The 16,450-nt window shown below is 39.0% G+C and overlaps 1 protein-coding gene across 3 annotated transcripts in view; it reads right to left on the bottom strand.

Moving 5' to 3' along the window:
• Positions 1-16,450, bottom strand: part of LOC122802701 (arylsulfatase H-like) — a 672,840-nt gene that overhangs the window by 606,997 nt on the left and 49,393 nt on the right. For all 3 annotated transcript variants that reach the window (XM_044072448.1, XM_044072446.1, XM_044072447.1), the window contains exon 2: positions 1,485-1,546. In XM_044072448.1, the coding sequence (XP_043928383.1) occupies positions 1,485-1,507 (23 nt within the window). In that variant the 5' untranslated portion in view covers positions 1,508-1,546. The remainder of the gene's footprint in view (positions 1-1,484; positions 1,547-16,450) is intronic.

The raw sequence follows: 16,450 nt of genomic DNA, 5'->3' as shown, positions 1-16,450 counted from the left end.
AGTGATAGACCTCTATTACATAAACATATAAGAACTATACTATAAAATACCCACGGTGGTGGTGCTGTGGTAGCATTGTCACCTCACAGTAAGATGCTGTCCGGTTCGATTCTCAGCTAGAGCATCTTTTGCGTGGAGACATGCGTGAATGTGCGTACATTCATTGAAGGTTGTGCGTCAAGCCTGACAAGCCGGTACGTAAAAATCAACTGCCAATCATTAGCGGACCGGAGTTCCGCTGTGGCAACCCCTAACCGGGAAAAGCCAAAAGACACAAAGAAACTATAAAATATACATATAAATGTATAAGATATATACTAAACTGATTCATATTATTCAATGTATATAGAAAACAGTATACAAATAATATGGGCATACATGCATAAAATGCATAGACATGTACACTGCATCTAACATATCACATTCAAGCATAAAAATATGCATAAAATATACTTAAAAACCTAGTACACTCCTAACTGATCTTGAGCCTTCTCGACCTCAAAAAAGGTTTAATAGACACTTTGTCATTTAGGCCAGGATATTGATCCGACCTAAATCTCGCAATCCATTTAACTTCCTGACCTTCAGTATAAGTACTAATATCCCCGACAGGGCATTAATAGTTGACTTGATCCTAATCTGATAAAGATGCTCACAGATTCAATAAACTCAGAAAAATACTTCATCCATAAGGAAAACTCCCATGGACATCCAACATCCTTGGTGCAAAAAATGGCTAGCCTAACTGACCCAGTCCCAGGTCTATCACCACCCTCCAGACCTCCCATGGTGCTCACCCTAGGCAAGGATGTTGGACAGATTAAAGACATTATCAGGGCTCATTGGGATGTATTGATGGTTGACCCCGAAGTCAGGGGGGATGCAGGTGATGCCCCTCAATTTGTATATAAGAACAAGCTGAACTTAAAGAGGATTCTATGTTACCCAAATAACAGATTTGGTTCAGAGATGTTTGACGTCCATGGGAGTTTTCCTTGTGGACAATGTAATTTTTGTGAGTTTATTGACTCTGACAATGTTTTCATTCATCCTTCTGATTCATCTAAGTATGTGTTTTGAGTATCTGCCGATTGTATGTCTGAAAATGTTTATCTTGCCTCCTGTGAGATTTTTCAGATGTTCTATGTGAGCAAGACTAATCGGAAGCTGAGGGATAGAATACATGAGTATTTTATGAATGTCTATGGTCTGAAGAAGCCCTATCGGGTGAAAGTGCTAACCTCTGTCTGTGAATAAACCTGTTTTACGTTACAGTTTGGATGTGGTTTATCTTATACAGCTCTGTTTCATTACCATCCGTTTATTGGATTTATCGTTGTTATTGGATTGGCTTTGGTTGCTGGTTTGTTTACCCTGTTTGAGCACCTTTTTGGTGATTAAATCAGAAGTGTCTGCACCAACAAAAATCTTAAGATGTTGCATTCTCAATATTATATATAAACTAAGTTAACGTTTCTTCTTACCAGTGTATCACAAAGCAGTCCATTTGATCTTGTTCTTTGTAAGGTACTTGTGGTTGTGATCTCTGAAAAAGAGATAAAGTACAAGATATATTTTTTTTCTCCTCCGGCAGAAAGCAGTTGCTTATATCAGTAGAGATGACATTGATACCTTTAGTTAGTTCATGAATGCTACATAAATATAGAACATAAGAATCTGATAAGTAGAGGCCTTTACAAATAACAAAAGAAGGTATACACTTTTTAGCACACTTTTCAAAGGTTCGGAAATCTTTGTCAACATGAAAAAAGACAAAAGAACCATTTATTTTTTTACCATTACTAACTAAACTTAAAAGAAGCAGGTTCAGCCACAAAGTGATGTTTTAAAGTCTTAAATTATACAATACCCCAGAAAATTGTTTGTGTTTTATTGTGTCAGCTATTAAAGAATAACGATTCTTAAAACCAGTACATAAGCCTGTAAGTGAATCCACTGTTGGATGAAACATTGAAGGTTTAGACATATTTAGATCGAAATTTAGGAAAAAATGAAGTTTCCTTCATCCCTCTCTTCATTGAAATACTCCCTGATCTGAAGAGAAAAATATCCTGACTCATGTCTGCTTTTCCTGATGTTGAACAAAAAGTTGGTACAATCACTCTTATTTGGGAAGAGTTTTTGTCAGACATATATTAACTGAGGGAACCCTACTTACTAACAGCTTTAGCCTGTTATTTAAAAAAAGTATTAATAAATAAAAGCATTCTTGCAAATCAGTATACTCAAAAGCATCTTGCATACAAAGAAAAAAACAATACGTAGGGATGACTTGTTAACAATAAAGTGAGCAGCAATATTTTATGTACTGATCTGAGAGAATCTGGACTACAGATATAGGACAGATAAAAGGGTTAGAAGCCACAACAGTGTAATTACCACCCAATGCATTTCATAGTGTTAAACCCAAATTATACTCATTATCCTAACATATGAGAAGAGCAAAATACCACAGCTGGAAAATGTGTAGCCATCTATGACATGACAGAATGAAAAATAGATCCAGTGGTCACATTAGGAGAAGTAACAATCAGGTCAATAAGGACAGGCTTTTTTGCTTATTACTGATACCTTGTGTACAACGAGAAATGTTTTGCACACATAAACATGTTTAATATTACTTGTTTAAGTTTTCCTTTCTTCTTAATCAACATTCAGTTTAGTTGTTTTGCTTGTCTTAATTTATGTTAAAGGAAATTACACAAAAAGGACTTTTTAATGTTGAAAGCATTCTTTACATTAGAAGAAACTGTTAAGTCTGAAGTAATAAATTGGGTTAAAGTTAGAATAGCTTAAAACATGCATGAATACTGGTCTTTAAGATCATACGAGCTTACTACAGTGGAGACCTGACTTGTCTTTTGTGTGACAAATAAGAAGTTACTCATATCATGGTACTCCATTTATAAAAATTACCGTTTTGCAAAAAAGCAGACTGTACTGCAGTTGTGATTTCAGAGCCTTCTGTCTTGTAACAACTGACTGCAAAATGGCTCCTAAAAGTCATAAGGAAGTATTTAATTAAAGATTTCATAGAAAAGGTGTAAATGTGTCACAGTATGTATTTAAAGCTAGATAAAATACATAATCAATGAAACAATGCATTGATTTCTGGTTTAAAGAAATATGGAGGTATATATAATTTGACATCATATGAGGCATTTGCATAACTTGCAAATTAGCAATGGATACTGAATTATCATCAGCTAATTCAGCTTCCCACCACAGTATGTAATGTGCAATGATAACACATTAACTGTTTTTTATTCAATATGCTAGATCACTGCTAAACATCCTTCGAGGTGACTTACCAATCATAAGTACCTGTGCAAATGTGCTAATAGCTGCTATACTAGTTGGAAAATGTGTCAGAAGATCACAAATTTCTACACTGGGAAGCTATTAGTGGTGAACTCTGCGGTAAAGAGACCAGTCTTGAATAAGCTTCCTGTGATGCTGCTGATTTCCGTAATGTATTAATTTGCCTATAGAATAACTTGGCCAACATACATATTAGAATCAACACTTATATGTTGCCCTAGTTAAATTATTTCATCAGGAACATGATTTCTGGTAGGGTTTCTGCCTACAGAATCTATTAATCAAAATGTTAAAGCACAATCACAACTTATTCCAGAAGCAAATGAGGCTGGCAAAACAAAACCAGTGTTAAACTTCACAAAATAATTACCTCTCCAATCCTGCCAAATTCTGGAACATATATATTATATTATATTATATTATATTATATTATATTATATTATATTATATTATATTATAATACTGCCAAGAACATTTGCTGGCTTATTATGCACCAGGAAGGACCCAAAAAGATTCTGTGATTACTTTCATTCTCAAACTGATAAAAAATCAAGCAGTTAATAAATCAACATCACTAGTATCTGGAAGATACGTAGAATCATACTGACGATAAATGTAATGACCACTAAAGAAGATGAAAAATCTATGTAAAGAAGTACAGTGAGCTGTAAAGCCAGTCACACCTAAAAAGTTGTACACAAGCAACAAACACACAAAATCGTGTTTTCATTTCAGCATGGATTTATGTCTGACCACTGCAATGACACCACTTCTGTCAGGTTAACTCAATATCCCACCCCTGATCCTGACAAAGGTTATGTTATAGTGGCTACATTTTTATATTTCTCAAAAAACATTCGGCGTAATTGGATGATTTCAGGGCTATCAATCTCTACAGTCAGTAATACAAAAGCAAAGCAGTTTGTCTCCTTGCCACTTAAAGATATCCATTCTCCAAGGTTTGGAACAGTTGTCGTTCTTTTTATTTAGCAACAGAATGTACAAAAATGTTGACTATATGCAGATGACTCCACTCTCATACAGGAAGAACAAAATCCTATATCTTTAATTCACATTATTCAGCAAAGCTTCAGTTTTTGTTGTCGCTGCTTATATAACTAAATTTATACTACATGTTAAAACATCTCCAGGAAAGCCCTAGTGAAGCATCTTGCTACACTAATATATTAGAGCTGTGCTTCTAGAAATTCTGCAGTTATAAGGATCAGGGTACTAAAAGTTATCCTACCAAAACCATGGCAGTAAAACAGGTAAACCAAAAACTGGATGCCCTGTGTCAGATCAAGTACCAGTTTACGTTTGATACTATAAACATAAGATAGGCCATTTTAATTCATTTAAAAGTTAAAAAATCTGGCCACTGCACTGAAACAGTTTGAGTCAGGTTAACTGAATATTCCATCCCTAAATGGACAAGGAATACTGTGTTGTAACTAAATTTTTATGTCTCACAGACATCAGTAGCTTCAGTGCTGTCTATAAAACTGTATGATGAGGCCTATTTTTTACCTGATTGTATGACCTCTGTGACCTGACAGAGTCAATTTCACTTGGAACTGCTGCTGCTGTTGTTTGCCCTTTGCAAGAGAACAGGTAACCAACATTGTTCTGAATATTCATTTACTGCAGGTCATTCACCTGCATTTGTGTCCTTAGTGGCCATCAGATTAGTCCCTCTGTTTTAAATTCAGGAGTATTGGACGGCCTATTGCTCTTTTTTACTAAGCTGCACTGGGCTGCTATGATCTATGTTACATAGTGCCTGAAATATGAGGAAATATATCCAGGGGTTCCACTTGTGTCCTTCATTTACAGGGGCAACAAATGCTGACTGAGGTTTCTTTTTGGGAATAAACTCTTGGCTAGGCTTGGAAGGCCCCCAGGGCCATTAGCCTAGTAACCTCCTATGAGCCTATGATCCTATGAAGATTTCTGCAATCAAGCCAATTTTACACCTAAAAGCTGACTAATTGTGTTAAACACAGCATAAAGGAATTCTGCTCTACACAAAAAGCAGAGGGCAACCTTTTTGTTCTTATATTTCACAGAGCCTAACTCAGGTAGAACCTTTGCTGTATTCTTACAACAGCAGGGTAGGAATCACCTTGTCATTATACTGTTTTATTTATCTAATTATACTAATTCAGATATCTGACTGCATAACTTTAAGTATCACCTATTTATTTATCTAATTGTGTTGTTTTTGTACCTTTTTTATCTAAATGGTTTGAAATAATTTTTTCCATCATACTTTCACCACTACACTTAGGCAGGGTATCAGAAAAATATCACATTGTGATAAGTGCTGATTAGCAGTAATGTACAAGATGTGTGTGATTCAGAAAACATGCTTTGTGATGCTGGTAGGCCAAGCAGCATGGTCTGGCACAGTACATAATAATGGTTGTATAATGACATGCAAATGAGCAACATTATTAAAATTAGGCTTTCTTTGTATGCTAGTGTGACAAAACATTATTAAGGAGTGATTCAGAAATTTATACTTCCTGAGCAATGAGGCTATACCCACAGCATATTTAAAATCAGCTGATTGCTCGTGTTCAGATTCATGATGTCATTAAATAACATTTGGGGTTGCCAGTGCATCAGTAAATGTGTATCTGCAAGAGGATCCTATTGCTGTTGCTGTGCTCAGCAGTGCACAATGTCACCCCTGGAGGTATCAGGTCATCAGACTGTGCTTAACTTTTCATAGACACCATGACACAAACATTGTGGTCTGGTATCATGTCGAGAGGGACACCATCCAAGAAACTGTGGACATGTGTTAGTCTTACCTACAGCCCTATGAGAGTCATGGAATACCTATCCCAGTGGCTACTAAGGTATACGTGGCTTTCTGCATAGTGGCTACAGACACCTTTCTGCGATGTACTGGGGAGACAGTGGGGGTATCTCATCAGTTTTTCAATGCCATACTTCAGTAAATGGGGGAGCATGTATGTTTCACACATACCCCACAAGAGACAGCCAACATTGTGCAAGCTTTCTACGATATAGCCCTTTTACCTGAAGTACTAGGTGTCATAGACTGTACCCACATTGAAATAAAAGGTCCTACCTGGTACGCAAGGAGAAGGTGCATGAATCACAAAAGGTATCATTGCATCATTTGCCAGGTGGTCTATACTTCACAGAGTATCATATGCAATGTGTATTTACAAGCCACTCAGGCAGTTCATACCACTGTCACAAATGGCATAATTATGACATATACCAATGGTTTGTGAGGAGATACTTCTCACTGTGCCGTCTATTTGGTGATGCAGGATATGCCACAGAATCTTAGATTATGATCCCCTCAAGAAATCTACAATTCAAAAAGCCATAGGTACAACCATGGCCAATTGCATACAAGTGACATTACTGATCAGAAGGCACATTTTCACTATCTGGATTTTTCCATTTGTGCCTTGCATTATGATCCTGACACATATGCAAAAATACTGTCAGAGTGTGCAGTGGTACACAATATCATATTTAGGAAGCAGTTATAATAGGGTGAACACTTGCAGGGCCAGCCGTCCCCAGCTCATCAGACACTGAAGGCTGGGTCACATGAGGAGTCAGTGGAAGAGCCAGAAGTATGGAATGATCAATCCAGATGGAGGTGGGCACAGTACTTAGCTTCAGAACATATTACAGAAGACAAACAGATACAGTGCAGTTAAAACAGATACATGAAACACCAATGCCAATCTGTGGTTAACAATGCATAGGCTGGCCAAGCTGTGCCTCAGACATACACAACCCAGGTAAAAATGTACAATGGTCAGGGCACAACTGTCATCATCATTTGCAGAATTGAGGAAGGGATCATAGGAATGGATGCACATCAAAGGGAAATGTGTGAATGGTGAGGATGTATGTTCTGTCAGTTTTGTTGGGGGGGGGGGGGCTTTAAAGTAAAACTCTGTGTAAAGGTCCACTGTCAGTGTAAGCGTATGATGTATTGTGGGCTGTGGTGGTATGAGTATTTGCAGCTCTGTGGCTTGATCTACTGGACAGGTACAGGACATGCATGTTAGAGATTTTAGCATCCTGTGCAGTCTCCTGCCCAAAGGAACTGGCATTACATGAAGTAGAACTGAATGTAACATAATCCTGGCTAGATGCCACTGTGCTTTGTAATTGTGAGTGTTGTCTATTACAAGATGTGCCACTGTGCTGTCGGCCATGACCATGACTATGAGGTTTTCTTTTACAACAGCTGTAGACATGAAAATGCTATCACTGTGGAGTAAGATCTTGGTCATCGTTTTCCATAATGGATACCATCTCTGCATGCAGTAGTGGACCACCTTCATAGACTGCCCCTCATCCTGACAGGTGAGCCAGAGAAGACACACTGCATGCTCCAGTGTGTGACTAAATATAGCCAAGCAATCTCAACTACAAGTAATACGGTCAGTTAGTTAATCACACACACCCAGCCTCACCCTCACTATTGCTGTAATAGCTGTTATGGAACCAGCCTTTGCCATCATAATTGCCCCGCACATACTCTGGGTTGCAGCAACTAATACAACAAGTTCAAGGAAGGGCAGTAACCATGTCTTCAGTCAGCAATATTACTCATCACCCAGTGTTGATCTCTCTACCAATGGTTGTTAGGGGCACAGGGTCAGCATCATGTAATTTAGCACCCTAGGTGGAAAGGTTTCATGGCACCCCTTCAACCCCCCCCCCCCACACACACACACGCACCTAAGTCTCCTGGGCCTATTCTTACTCCAGATTCGATTTTTTTCTCACTTTTTCTCAGTAATTCTTACACTTCAGTTTTTTCCTGCAGTTATTCATTCATCATCCAATGTATTCTATCTAAGCAAGACTGCACTCTGCTAACTGTGCAGGAAACAAATGCATTAAGCTATGGGTCTGAGGCCCAAAAGGCCCTAGAGGCTATAAGTGATCTAGATGATCTAAGATGCATTTTTTACCTTTTTGAACAACCTTTGTCATCCACTGATTGCATGAAGAAAAGTTATGATCAAAAGAAAAAAAAATATTCTTACTCTTTCGCTTTGTATTTTCCTGCTCCTTTCAGCACCTGAGATGAGTGTAGTGAAAATAACTTCATTAAGCCAGAGGTGGGGGGTCTCAAGGCTCCCAGAAGCCATAATGCATTAACTGATTTGAAGTGCACTTTAGAAATTTTTTGGACAACCTTTTTCATCATTCACTGGTTGCCTGAACAAAAGCCATGATCAAAAAACAAATGTAGTCGTATCCTTCAGATTTGTTTTTTTCTTGCTTCTTTCAACACAGCCTAACTGAGCAAAACAATGATATAAAAACTAAATTAAACTGATGATCTAGGTGCTGTTAAGTACCCAGAAGCCATGGGATCATTGATTTTCTGAGGTGCATTTTAAACCTTTTTCCCAACCTTTTAAATGATGGCCTAAATAAAAGTCATACCTGTGGAAAAGAAATTCAATCTAATTTTCTGTTTCAAGGAAGAAATACGTTGTGCCCAACTTTGAATGGTCAAAGGTAAAAAAATGTCAGTTCACAACAAACTGAAAAGACAATGCTTATGTGAATTGTGACACCCCCACTCTTTGCCAGTAATCAAGGAGCCTGAATCTCCACCACTGACACTGGAAAGGGACAGTCACTTGGAATAAAAATAGATACACACAGTATTTCCAGATGCAGCTCCCTGCATCAAACACAATTTCCCCTAAGGGCACACATGAAACACAATCAGTCCAGGATCTGGATTTCTCTCTCTCCATCTCTCTCTGTCTCCCTCTAGGTCCCCTGGTACAGCTGTGGAGTTAAGTCATCAGCCGAGTGTCCAAGCCAAGTCCTCCAGCACACTCTTTGTGAAATCACTGCTTCATTTCCCTGCTCCAAGCAGCTGACAAACACACACTCCTTGATATCTGATTTTCACACACACCTGGGAAAGGATGGTGCAGATTTACTAGCTATGCTCCTTCTGCCCAGACTATAAGGTAGTTACAGTGCCACCAGACACTCCAAAGCCAGCTACTCTGAGGCTCTTACAAGGGTACCCAATTATACTTGAGTGAAATTAATATTATTACAAATTATAGTGTCTGGTCAATGGAGGTATGTTTTCAAGAGTGGCTATAGTGCCAGAAAATAGATATAAGTCCTCTCAAAGTTTGAAATATTCTCTAAAGGACCAGCCAAAATGAAAAGTTTAAATATATTTAATAATAAACAATGAAAGAACATGAAAATACTAAATATCTATTTACAATAAACACCAGAGTTTCATCACAGGAAATATTAAAATAGCACAGATGAATAGATTTGCACAGATACAGAAAAACAGTACTTAACTAATCTCACTACATTTTCCTGACTGATCTAAATAATTACTATTCCCTGGTTCACTTACTAGAACAAGGCAAGATGGAGTAGGTGATGGGACCTTCTTTGTTAGGTTCCAAAAACAGACTGCCCTGAGACTTCAATCTTACCTAGTATTAAAACATCATTTTTGTCTTAGATTACAGAATGACATCACATATGTCTGGTCATATGACTCTGTTTCCCGCACTACACCCATTACTAGAAACTGACAGGATTTAGCACATATGTGTTGCAATACATATCTTAAGCTTTGCTAACTTTTATTGCAGCCTCTGGAAGCTGTAAAACAATTTTAACACTTCTGCTCTTTCTACAGATACTAACAAACCATGCTTCTTACAGACATTGCATCCGGCGTCATTCAAAACTGTGAGATAACATCTTTATGGTCTAGGCCCAGTAATTTAATTTCAGAATATTTTTCAAAGTTAGGTGGATTTAGATTAACCTCTCCTCTTCCAGTGTCCTCTGTTACAATGTATTCATTTCAACAGGTACAATGCATACATTTAATCAGTTATTATATCCATGTATATTTCTTTTCTCTCCAGCAGGACATTTTCAGTACAAGCATCTGTACTAATCAGTTAGATATACAAATGACATATAATTCTTTGCAAAATTCCAGCTAGCTGTGCTGGCATATGTTACACATCCACTGTCCTACTTCCCTTGGTATAGCTGGCAATGCCTCACATCATCACATGAATACATATATCATATCTGGGAATAGATCCTGCAACCTAGCCCCACACCTCAAAAAAGGTAATAACTTTGTATATCCCTGTCTAGTGTTAAATTGAGATTAAAATTAAGGCACAAATGTCCACAGTCATATTTCAAGCTGCTACTGCTGCAATTATATTTATATAAAGCATACCTCTTCACCATCTCCCCTCCAAAAGACAGCAACCTTCTGTATACCCTACTGATGTCAGACTGAGACAAAACTGAAACAAAAAATCAAATATAACATAACATATTTGCTAACAGACATATATAAAAGAGCTGCTTATTTAATATCCCCAAAAGGCAGCCACTTGTATATGCATCAGACGCTTGATTATGAAGAAAATCGAGAAAAAAAGTATTTCAATAATGTTTCCAACTTGTTACCTCTAAAGACAGTACAGTACTTTCATACCATCAGTGCACCCCTCTGAAGTTTATGAGGAAAGTTAAAGAAATATTGACCACACTGTCAGCAGTCTAACACATGATATGACCCTTGAGGTTTGGGAGGACTGTTAAGGAAATACTGACACTGCCTCCAACCCACACAGAAGTACAGTGATCCCCTATGAACACCTATGTTCAGGGATAGTTCTACATTAGGTGGGGTACAGGGGAAAGGCAATTACTAAGTCCTCGTCAAAATCCACTTAAACAGCCTTGGTGTTTGGGGATCACCAGTCCCCAGAAGTTCTGAATGTCTGACTATTCTGTGATGCATTTATGCCTTATTTTTATTTATTTATTTATTTATTTATTTTTTAGAAATGACTGTTAAATTGAGTAAATGACAACAGGGTCAGTTACTTTCAGGCTACCCCTACCAAGCAGATATAGCCACTTCTATGTACAATTCATTCATCTGATTGTGATAAAACAGGATGACCTTGTAATGTATTTCATCTTTGTTCCAAACAAACAGTTGTCACATATTAAGACATTGCAAATTGCGTCACATAATCACATTCATCCTGCAAAGACAAACTAATCAGCAAACAGTAGCAGGCAACTAGTCCTTTTTCACTGCAGAAGATTTCCATAGCAGGGGTCTATATTACATTATCAAAGTTTCAAAACTTCAAATCTGATATGGTCAACACCATATAATCGAAATCTTGAAACACTGAAAATGTAATAATACACAACAACTTACAAAAAACAAACCATTTAAATGCTCTAAGCAGGCGTGGGGACTGCCCACCCTACACCCCCCGCTACTTGAAAATACCAACTCCATGATCACACTACAGTGCAGAAAAGGGAAATCTTCCCTTTCCATGCTGTATGGAAACCTCCGTTAAGAGATTCAAAGTTTCAAGACTTCGATCATATGGTGTCGACCATATCAGATTTGAAGTTTTGAAACTTCGATCTTCTGATATAGACCCCATAGCAGTTTTTTCCAGTAAAGTAGCCCATTTACTTCTCACAATTCCACACTAGTCCTACAAAGCTAGATGTAACAGTTTAAACTGAGAAATGATAAGTGAGTTAGTTACTTTCACCTAGTCATCCCCACCCCAACCAAGCAGTTATAGCTATGACAGCTGATGGCTATGTAATATTATTTCATCATCACAGAATACCTCTCAACCTACATCTCTGATTACAGCTTTGATCACCTCATTCAGACTTCACTTCTCCTCAACCACACATTCCAGATGCCTGAAGCAAGTAACCTTTTCCAATCTTTTCTGTTCTGTCTCATTTTTAAGATTGTTTTGATTTCCTCCCTTTTGCTGTCATGCCCAATGTGTTCAGTTTTATCCCATGTGCCTTATGTTTTGCATTGTATTCTATCATCTGCTGAAGTTTCTGTTCCGTATTTGTAGTGCCACATCAAAAGCATACAGTAGCTTTGTTGAACTTTCCTCTATGATCAATTTGCTGATGCAGTCCATCACCAGTATGAGCAGGAGTAGGCTCAGAGATGAGGTTGAATGCTCAATCACCCTGCCTGGAACCCCTCTGTAAGTCCATACACTGTTCATACATCGGTTATTGATTTTTTGTATATAGCCTGCACTAATTCTACCAATATTTCCAGAACTTCTAATCATCAAAGGACTGTCCATGTCAGCTTTCTTGGGACCTTTTCATATGTTTTATGCAAATCTAGAAATGCCCACTTCTACTCTTTCCTCATGTCCAGCTTAATCTCTTCTCTAGATTCACTGCAAACATCGAGCCAGTAGTACTACATCATGACCTGAATCCAAACTGATCATCTTCCATCTTACTTTTCAACTACTCTTGTGTATTTACTTGTTAATTACCCACGTCCAACTGTTTTGTGTAGTGTGATAAGAGTTTGATACCTCTGTACTGCCAACAGTTGTGAATATCTTGTGTGGATGTGAATTCCTGTTCTACTTCTTTCCTTCAACTATATCAAATGGGTAGGAAGACAAATTTTCTTTAAGATTATACATTCTATAGGAATTAACAGTAATAGTAATTATTTGTAAACCAGATAGGCCCAATAGATATTCAGTCCCTTTTCAGATGTGCCTAACTTTTAAGTGATACAGCTGGCAAATGAGGATTGAATTAATCTAACGCCATACCACCAGAACAACAGCTCACAAGAGTTTCCCTCTGTACCAACTACCAAAGACATGCCATGGACTGCAAACAGACTGATGCTTATCTTCCTCCATAATAGTTGTAGGCATACAACATTAGACATGGGACACAATAAACCTCTTTCTTCTGCAGAAGGTCTTTCTGTTACAAAGGGATAAACTGTTAAAAAAAGAAATGTCCTGATAAAATGTTACCATTCTCACACTTACAAGACCTTTAAGTAAGTTTCAAGAGTTCAAGTATTGGTATTGCCTTATTACATCTTTCAAAAGGACAGAATTTATGACCAACCAAAGCAACCCAAAGTAGCCCATAAGGCATAACACCGTACCCTACACTTTACTCATAGGTGACTCTATAGTCAGACACACTGATGTTCCACTCACCAGGCTAAACAAGGAGAAAGTTACTGTTAGCTGCCTGTCAGGTGCCAGGATCTGCCACATAATGCACACACTCAGGTCACTTCACAACATGTACAAATATGACTCTGTCATTGTCCATGTTGGTGTGAATGACCTGAGACATACCTCCCTGGAATACATGAAAAGAGACATGGAGGAGCACTCCAATCTTTTAGCCCAGGCAGGTATGACCCTAGCGCTGAGTAGCATCCTGCCATTACCCAGAATACCACAGTACAAGGACAAAATGATCGACTTCAACAATTGGCTAAGCTTCTGGTGTCATTCTAAGGGGATCTAGTATTTGTCTGCCTGGGATGACATGATCAACAGACCATGATGCTTTGCCAGAGATGGCCTGCACCTGTCACCCTTGCGATTCTGGATACTGGCAAAGGCTCTTGCCACCCCATAGTGCCTTTGTTAGGCAAGGTTCAAATGACAAATTCACCACCATAACAGGTACAAGCAAGCAAAATCTGAGGGTAATGCTACTCAATGCTAGAAGTCTAAACCTCAAAATCAATTTACTTGAGGCACTTCTTAAAATGGAGAACATAGATATCTGTGCAGTGACAGTGACCTAGTTCAAGGCTCCAGAGAGCACCCCTGCATTACCAGGCTATAATACATACCACACCTTTCGGCCACCTAACCTGGACCGAAACACTAAAGGCGGAGGCATGTCCATATTCAATAAGGATATCCACACCTCCAGGCTAGTTGCTCAGCATAATGCATCCGAGATTATCCAAGTGCAGCTAACTCTGGGCAAGACTGCAGTACAAATTGTAACTTGCTACAGATCCCCCACCATGCCCCAGGATTCCCAATCTTCATTTGTTGACACACTGGAAAATATTAGGGTACAACCCAATACCCTAATAATGGGCAATTTCAACAACCCAACCATTAACTGGTTAAACTACTCATGTACCAACTCTTTTGCTCAATGTTTTCATTAATTCATAAATTCCAACACCTTGGATCAACTTATCCACACCCCCACCAGGGGCAGCAATATCCTAGACATGGTCATTACCAATATGGGTGACCGGTGTTACACCCCAGAGGTCAATTCGTCATTGGTCAGATCTGACCACAGGCTAATCACCCAAGACATCCACATCCCACCCCTAACCCATTAGGGAAGCCACTGTAAAAAATTTTGAAAGCCAACATCACGCTTCTTAAGACAGAAGTGGCAAACTTCACGATAACCATGCAGACGGACAATAGAGGTACAACTGTTGAATCCTATACAAATGCACTTTATAAGAACTTACACTAATTCATGGATCGTGCTATTCCTAACAGAACCAAGATGCTATCCTCCAAAAAAAGGAAGCCAATCTGGTGGTCCCCTGCCATAAACAAACTCTACAACAGAAGAAAGAAACTGTTGCAAAAAAGAGTAAAATCCCATGATGGTCAGCCTCAGTAAGAAGCTGAGATCCCTCATAAAACCATCCAAGGCTAGTTACAAAAACAAAACTGACACTGATTCTAAAGACAACCACAAAGCATTCTATAGCTATGGCAAGAATTTCAATGGCAACACTAAGATCTGCTCTGAGTTACAGCACAATGGCACTAAATATACAAAACCAACCAATATTGCCAACATCCTGGCAGATAGGTTCAGTGTTAACTTTACCCCCTCTCACCCCCTAAAGGGCCCATCTCTATACTGGAAGAATGCAAAGTTCCTGTAATCACAGCTGCACATGTAAAAAACACACTATCCAAAGCCAAGAACACAGCATCCATGGGACCTGACAACATCCCAGGCTGTGTTCAACATGAACTACAGAATGAACTGACACCCCACCTAAGCACCATGCTCAATCATAGCCTCAACTCAGGCTTTGCGCCCACTCAATGGTGCACAACAGCGGTTACCCTACTCCACAAAGGGGGAGCCACCCCAGACCACAAAAGGGGAGCCATCTCGGACCCCGAGAACTACCTATCCATTAGCCTAATGAGTCCGGTCTGCAAGGCCATGGAACATATCATCATAGGACTTATAAACAAAGAAATTGGTAATCTCCAAACTCTGGACCCCACCCAGTTTGGGTTTGTAAAAGGCGGATCATGTCTCCTAAACCCGACAGACTTCTTTGAAGCAGTCACCCAAGCCGTAGACAAGGGTAAGGTGGTTCACACAGCCTATCCAGATCTTGTCAAGGCTTTTGACTCCATCCCCCACTCTGGAATTATAGATAAACTCACTAAACTAGGTATAAATCCCTATTGTCACAAGATGGGTTACCAACTGGCTCACTGACAGAACCCACACTGTGAAAGTAGCAGACTCTAAATCTGACTTCAGACCAGTGACAAGTGGAGTACCACAGGGTTCAGTCCTGCGTCCCCTCCTGTTGGGTATCTACTTTTCTGAAGTACAGGCTAACACAGAAGGTCTTTGGCTAATGAAGTTCACAGATGACTGCAAACTAGGAGCCATAATCAAAACTCCTAGCAATGTGGATATCTTACAAAAGGGCCTCACTGAGACAGATGCCTGGTGTCAAAGGCCTCCAGCTCAATGCCAAAAAGTGCATTGTCATCCCCTTTGGTAAAAACTCTGTACCCATGAGCTACCACATAGGTGGTAGTCTACTTAACACCGAAAGTGTGATAAGAGACCTTGGAACATAGGTGGACAGTAGTCTCTCCTTTGATAATCACATCGCCACAGTAGTCAGGAAATTCTTCTACATGGCACACCTCATCACAAAAGGTATCTCATCCAGGAAAAAAGACGTCATTGTTCCCCTCTACTCGTCACTCATTAGACCCATTATAGAGTACAATGCCCCTTTTGGTATGTACGTCACAAGACATCTACAACAACTGGAAAGGCTGCAGAAATACCTCACAAAGAGGATTACCAGCCTCAAACAGATGCCCTATGCAGACTGTTTCAAAAAACTCCAGCTTTACACCATCACATATCGTCTACTCAGAGGCGATCTACACCTAAC

This window comes from Protopterus annectens, chromosome 5.part0 (genome assembly GCF_019279795.1).
Source record: "Protopterus annectens isolate FY-2018-M chromosome 5.part0, PAN1.0, whole genome shotgun sequence".
Taxonomy (NCBI): Eukaryota; Metazoa; Chordata; order Ceratodontiformes; family Protopteridae; genus Protopterus; species Protopterus annectens.
The sequence above is the reverse complement of the archived record's forward strand: the minus strand, read 5'-3'. Positions and strand labels throughout refer to the sequence as shown.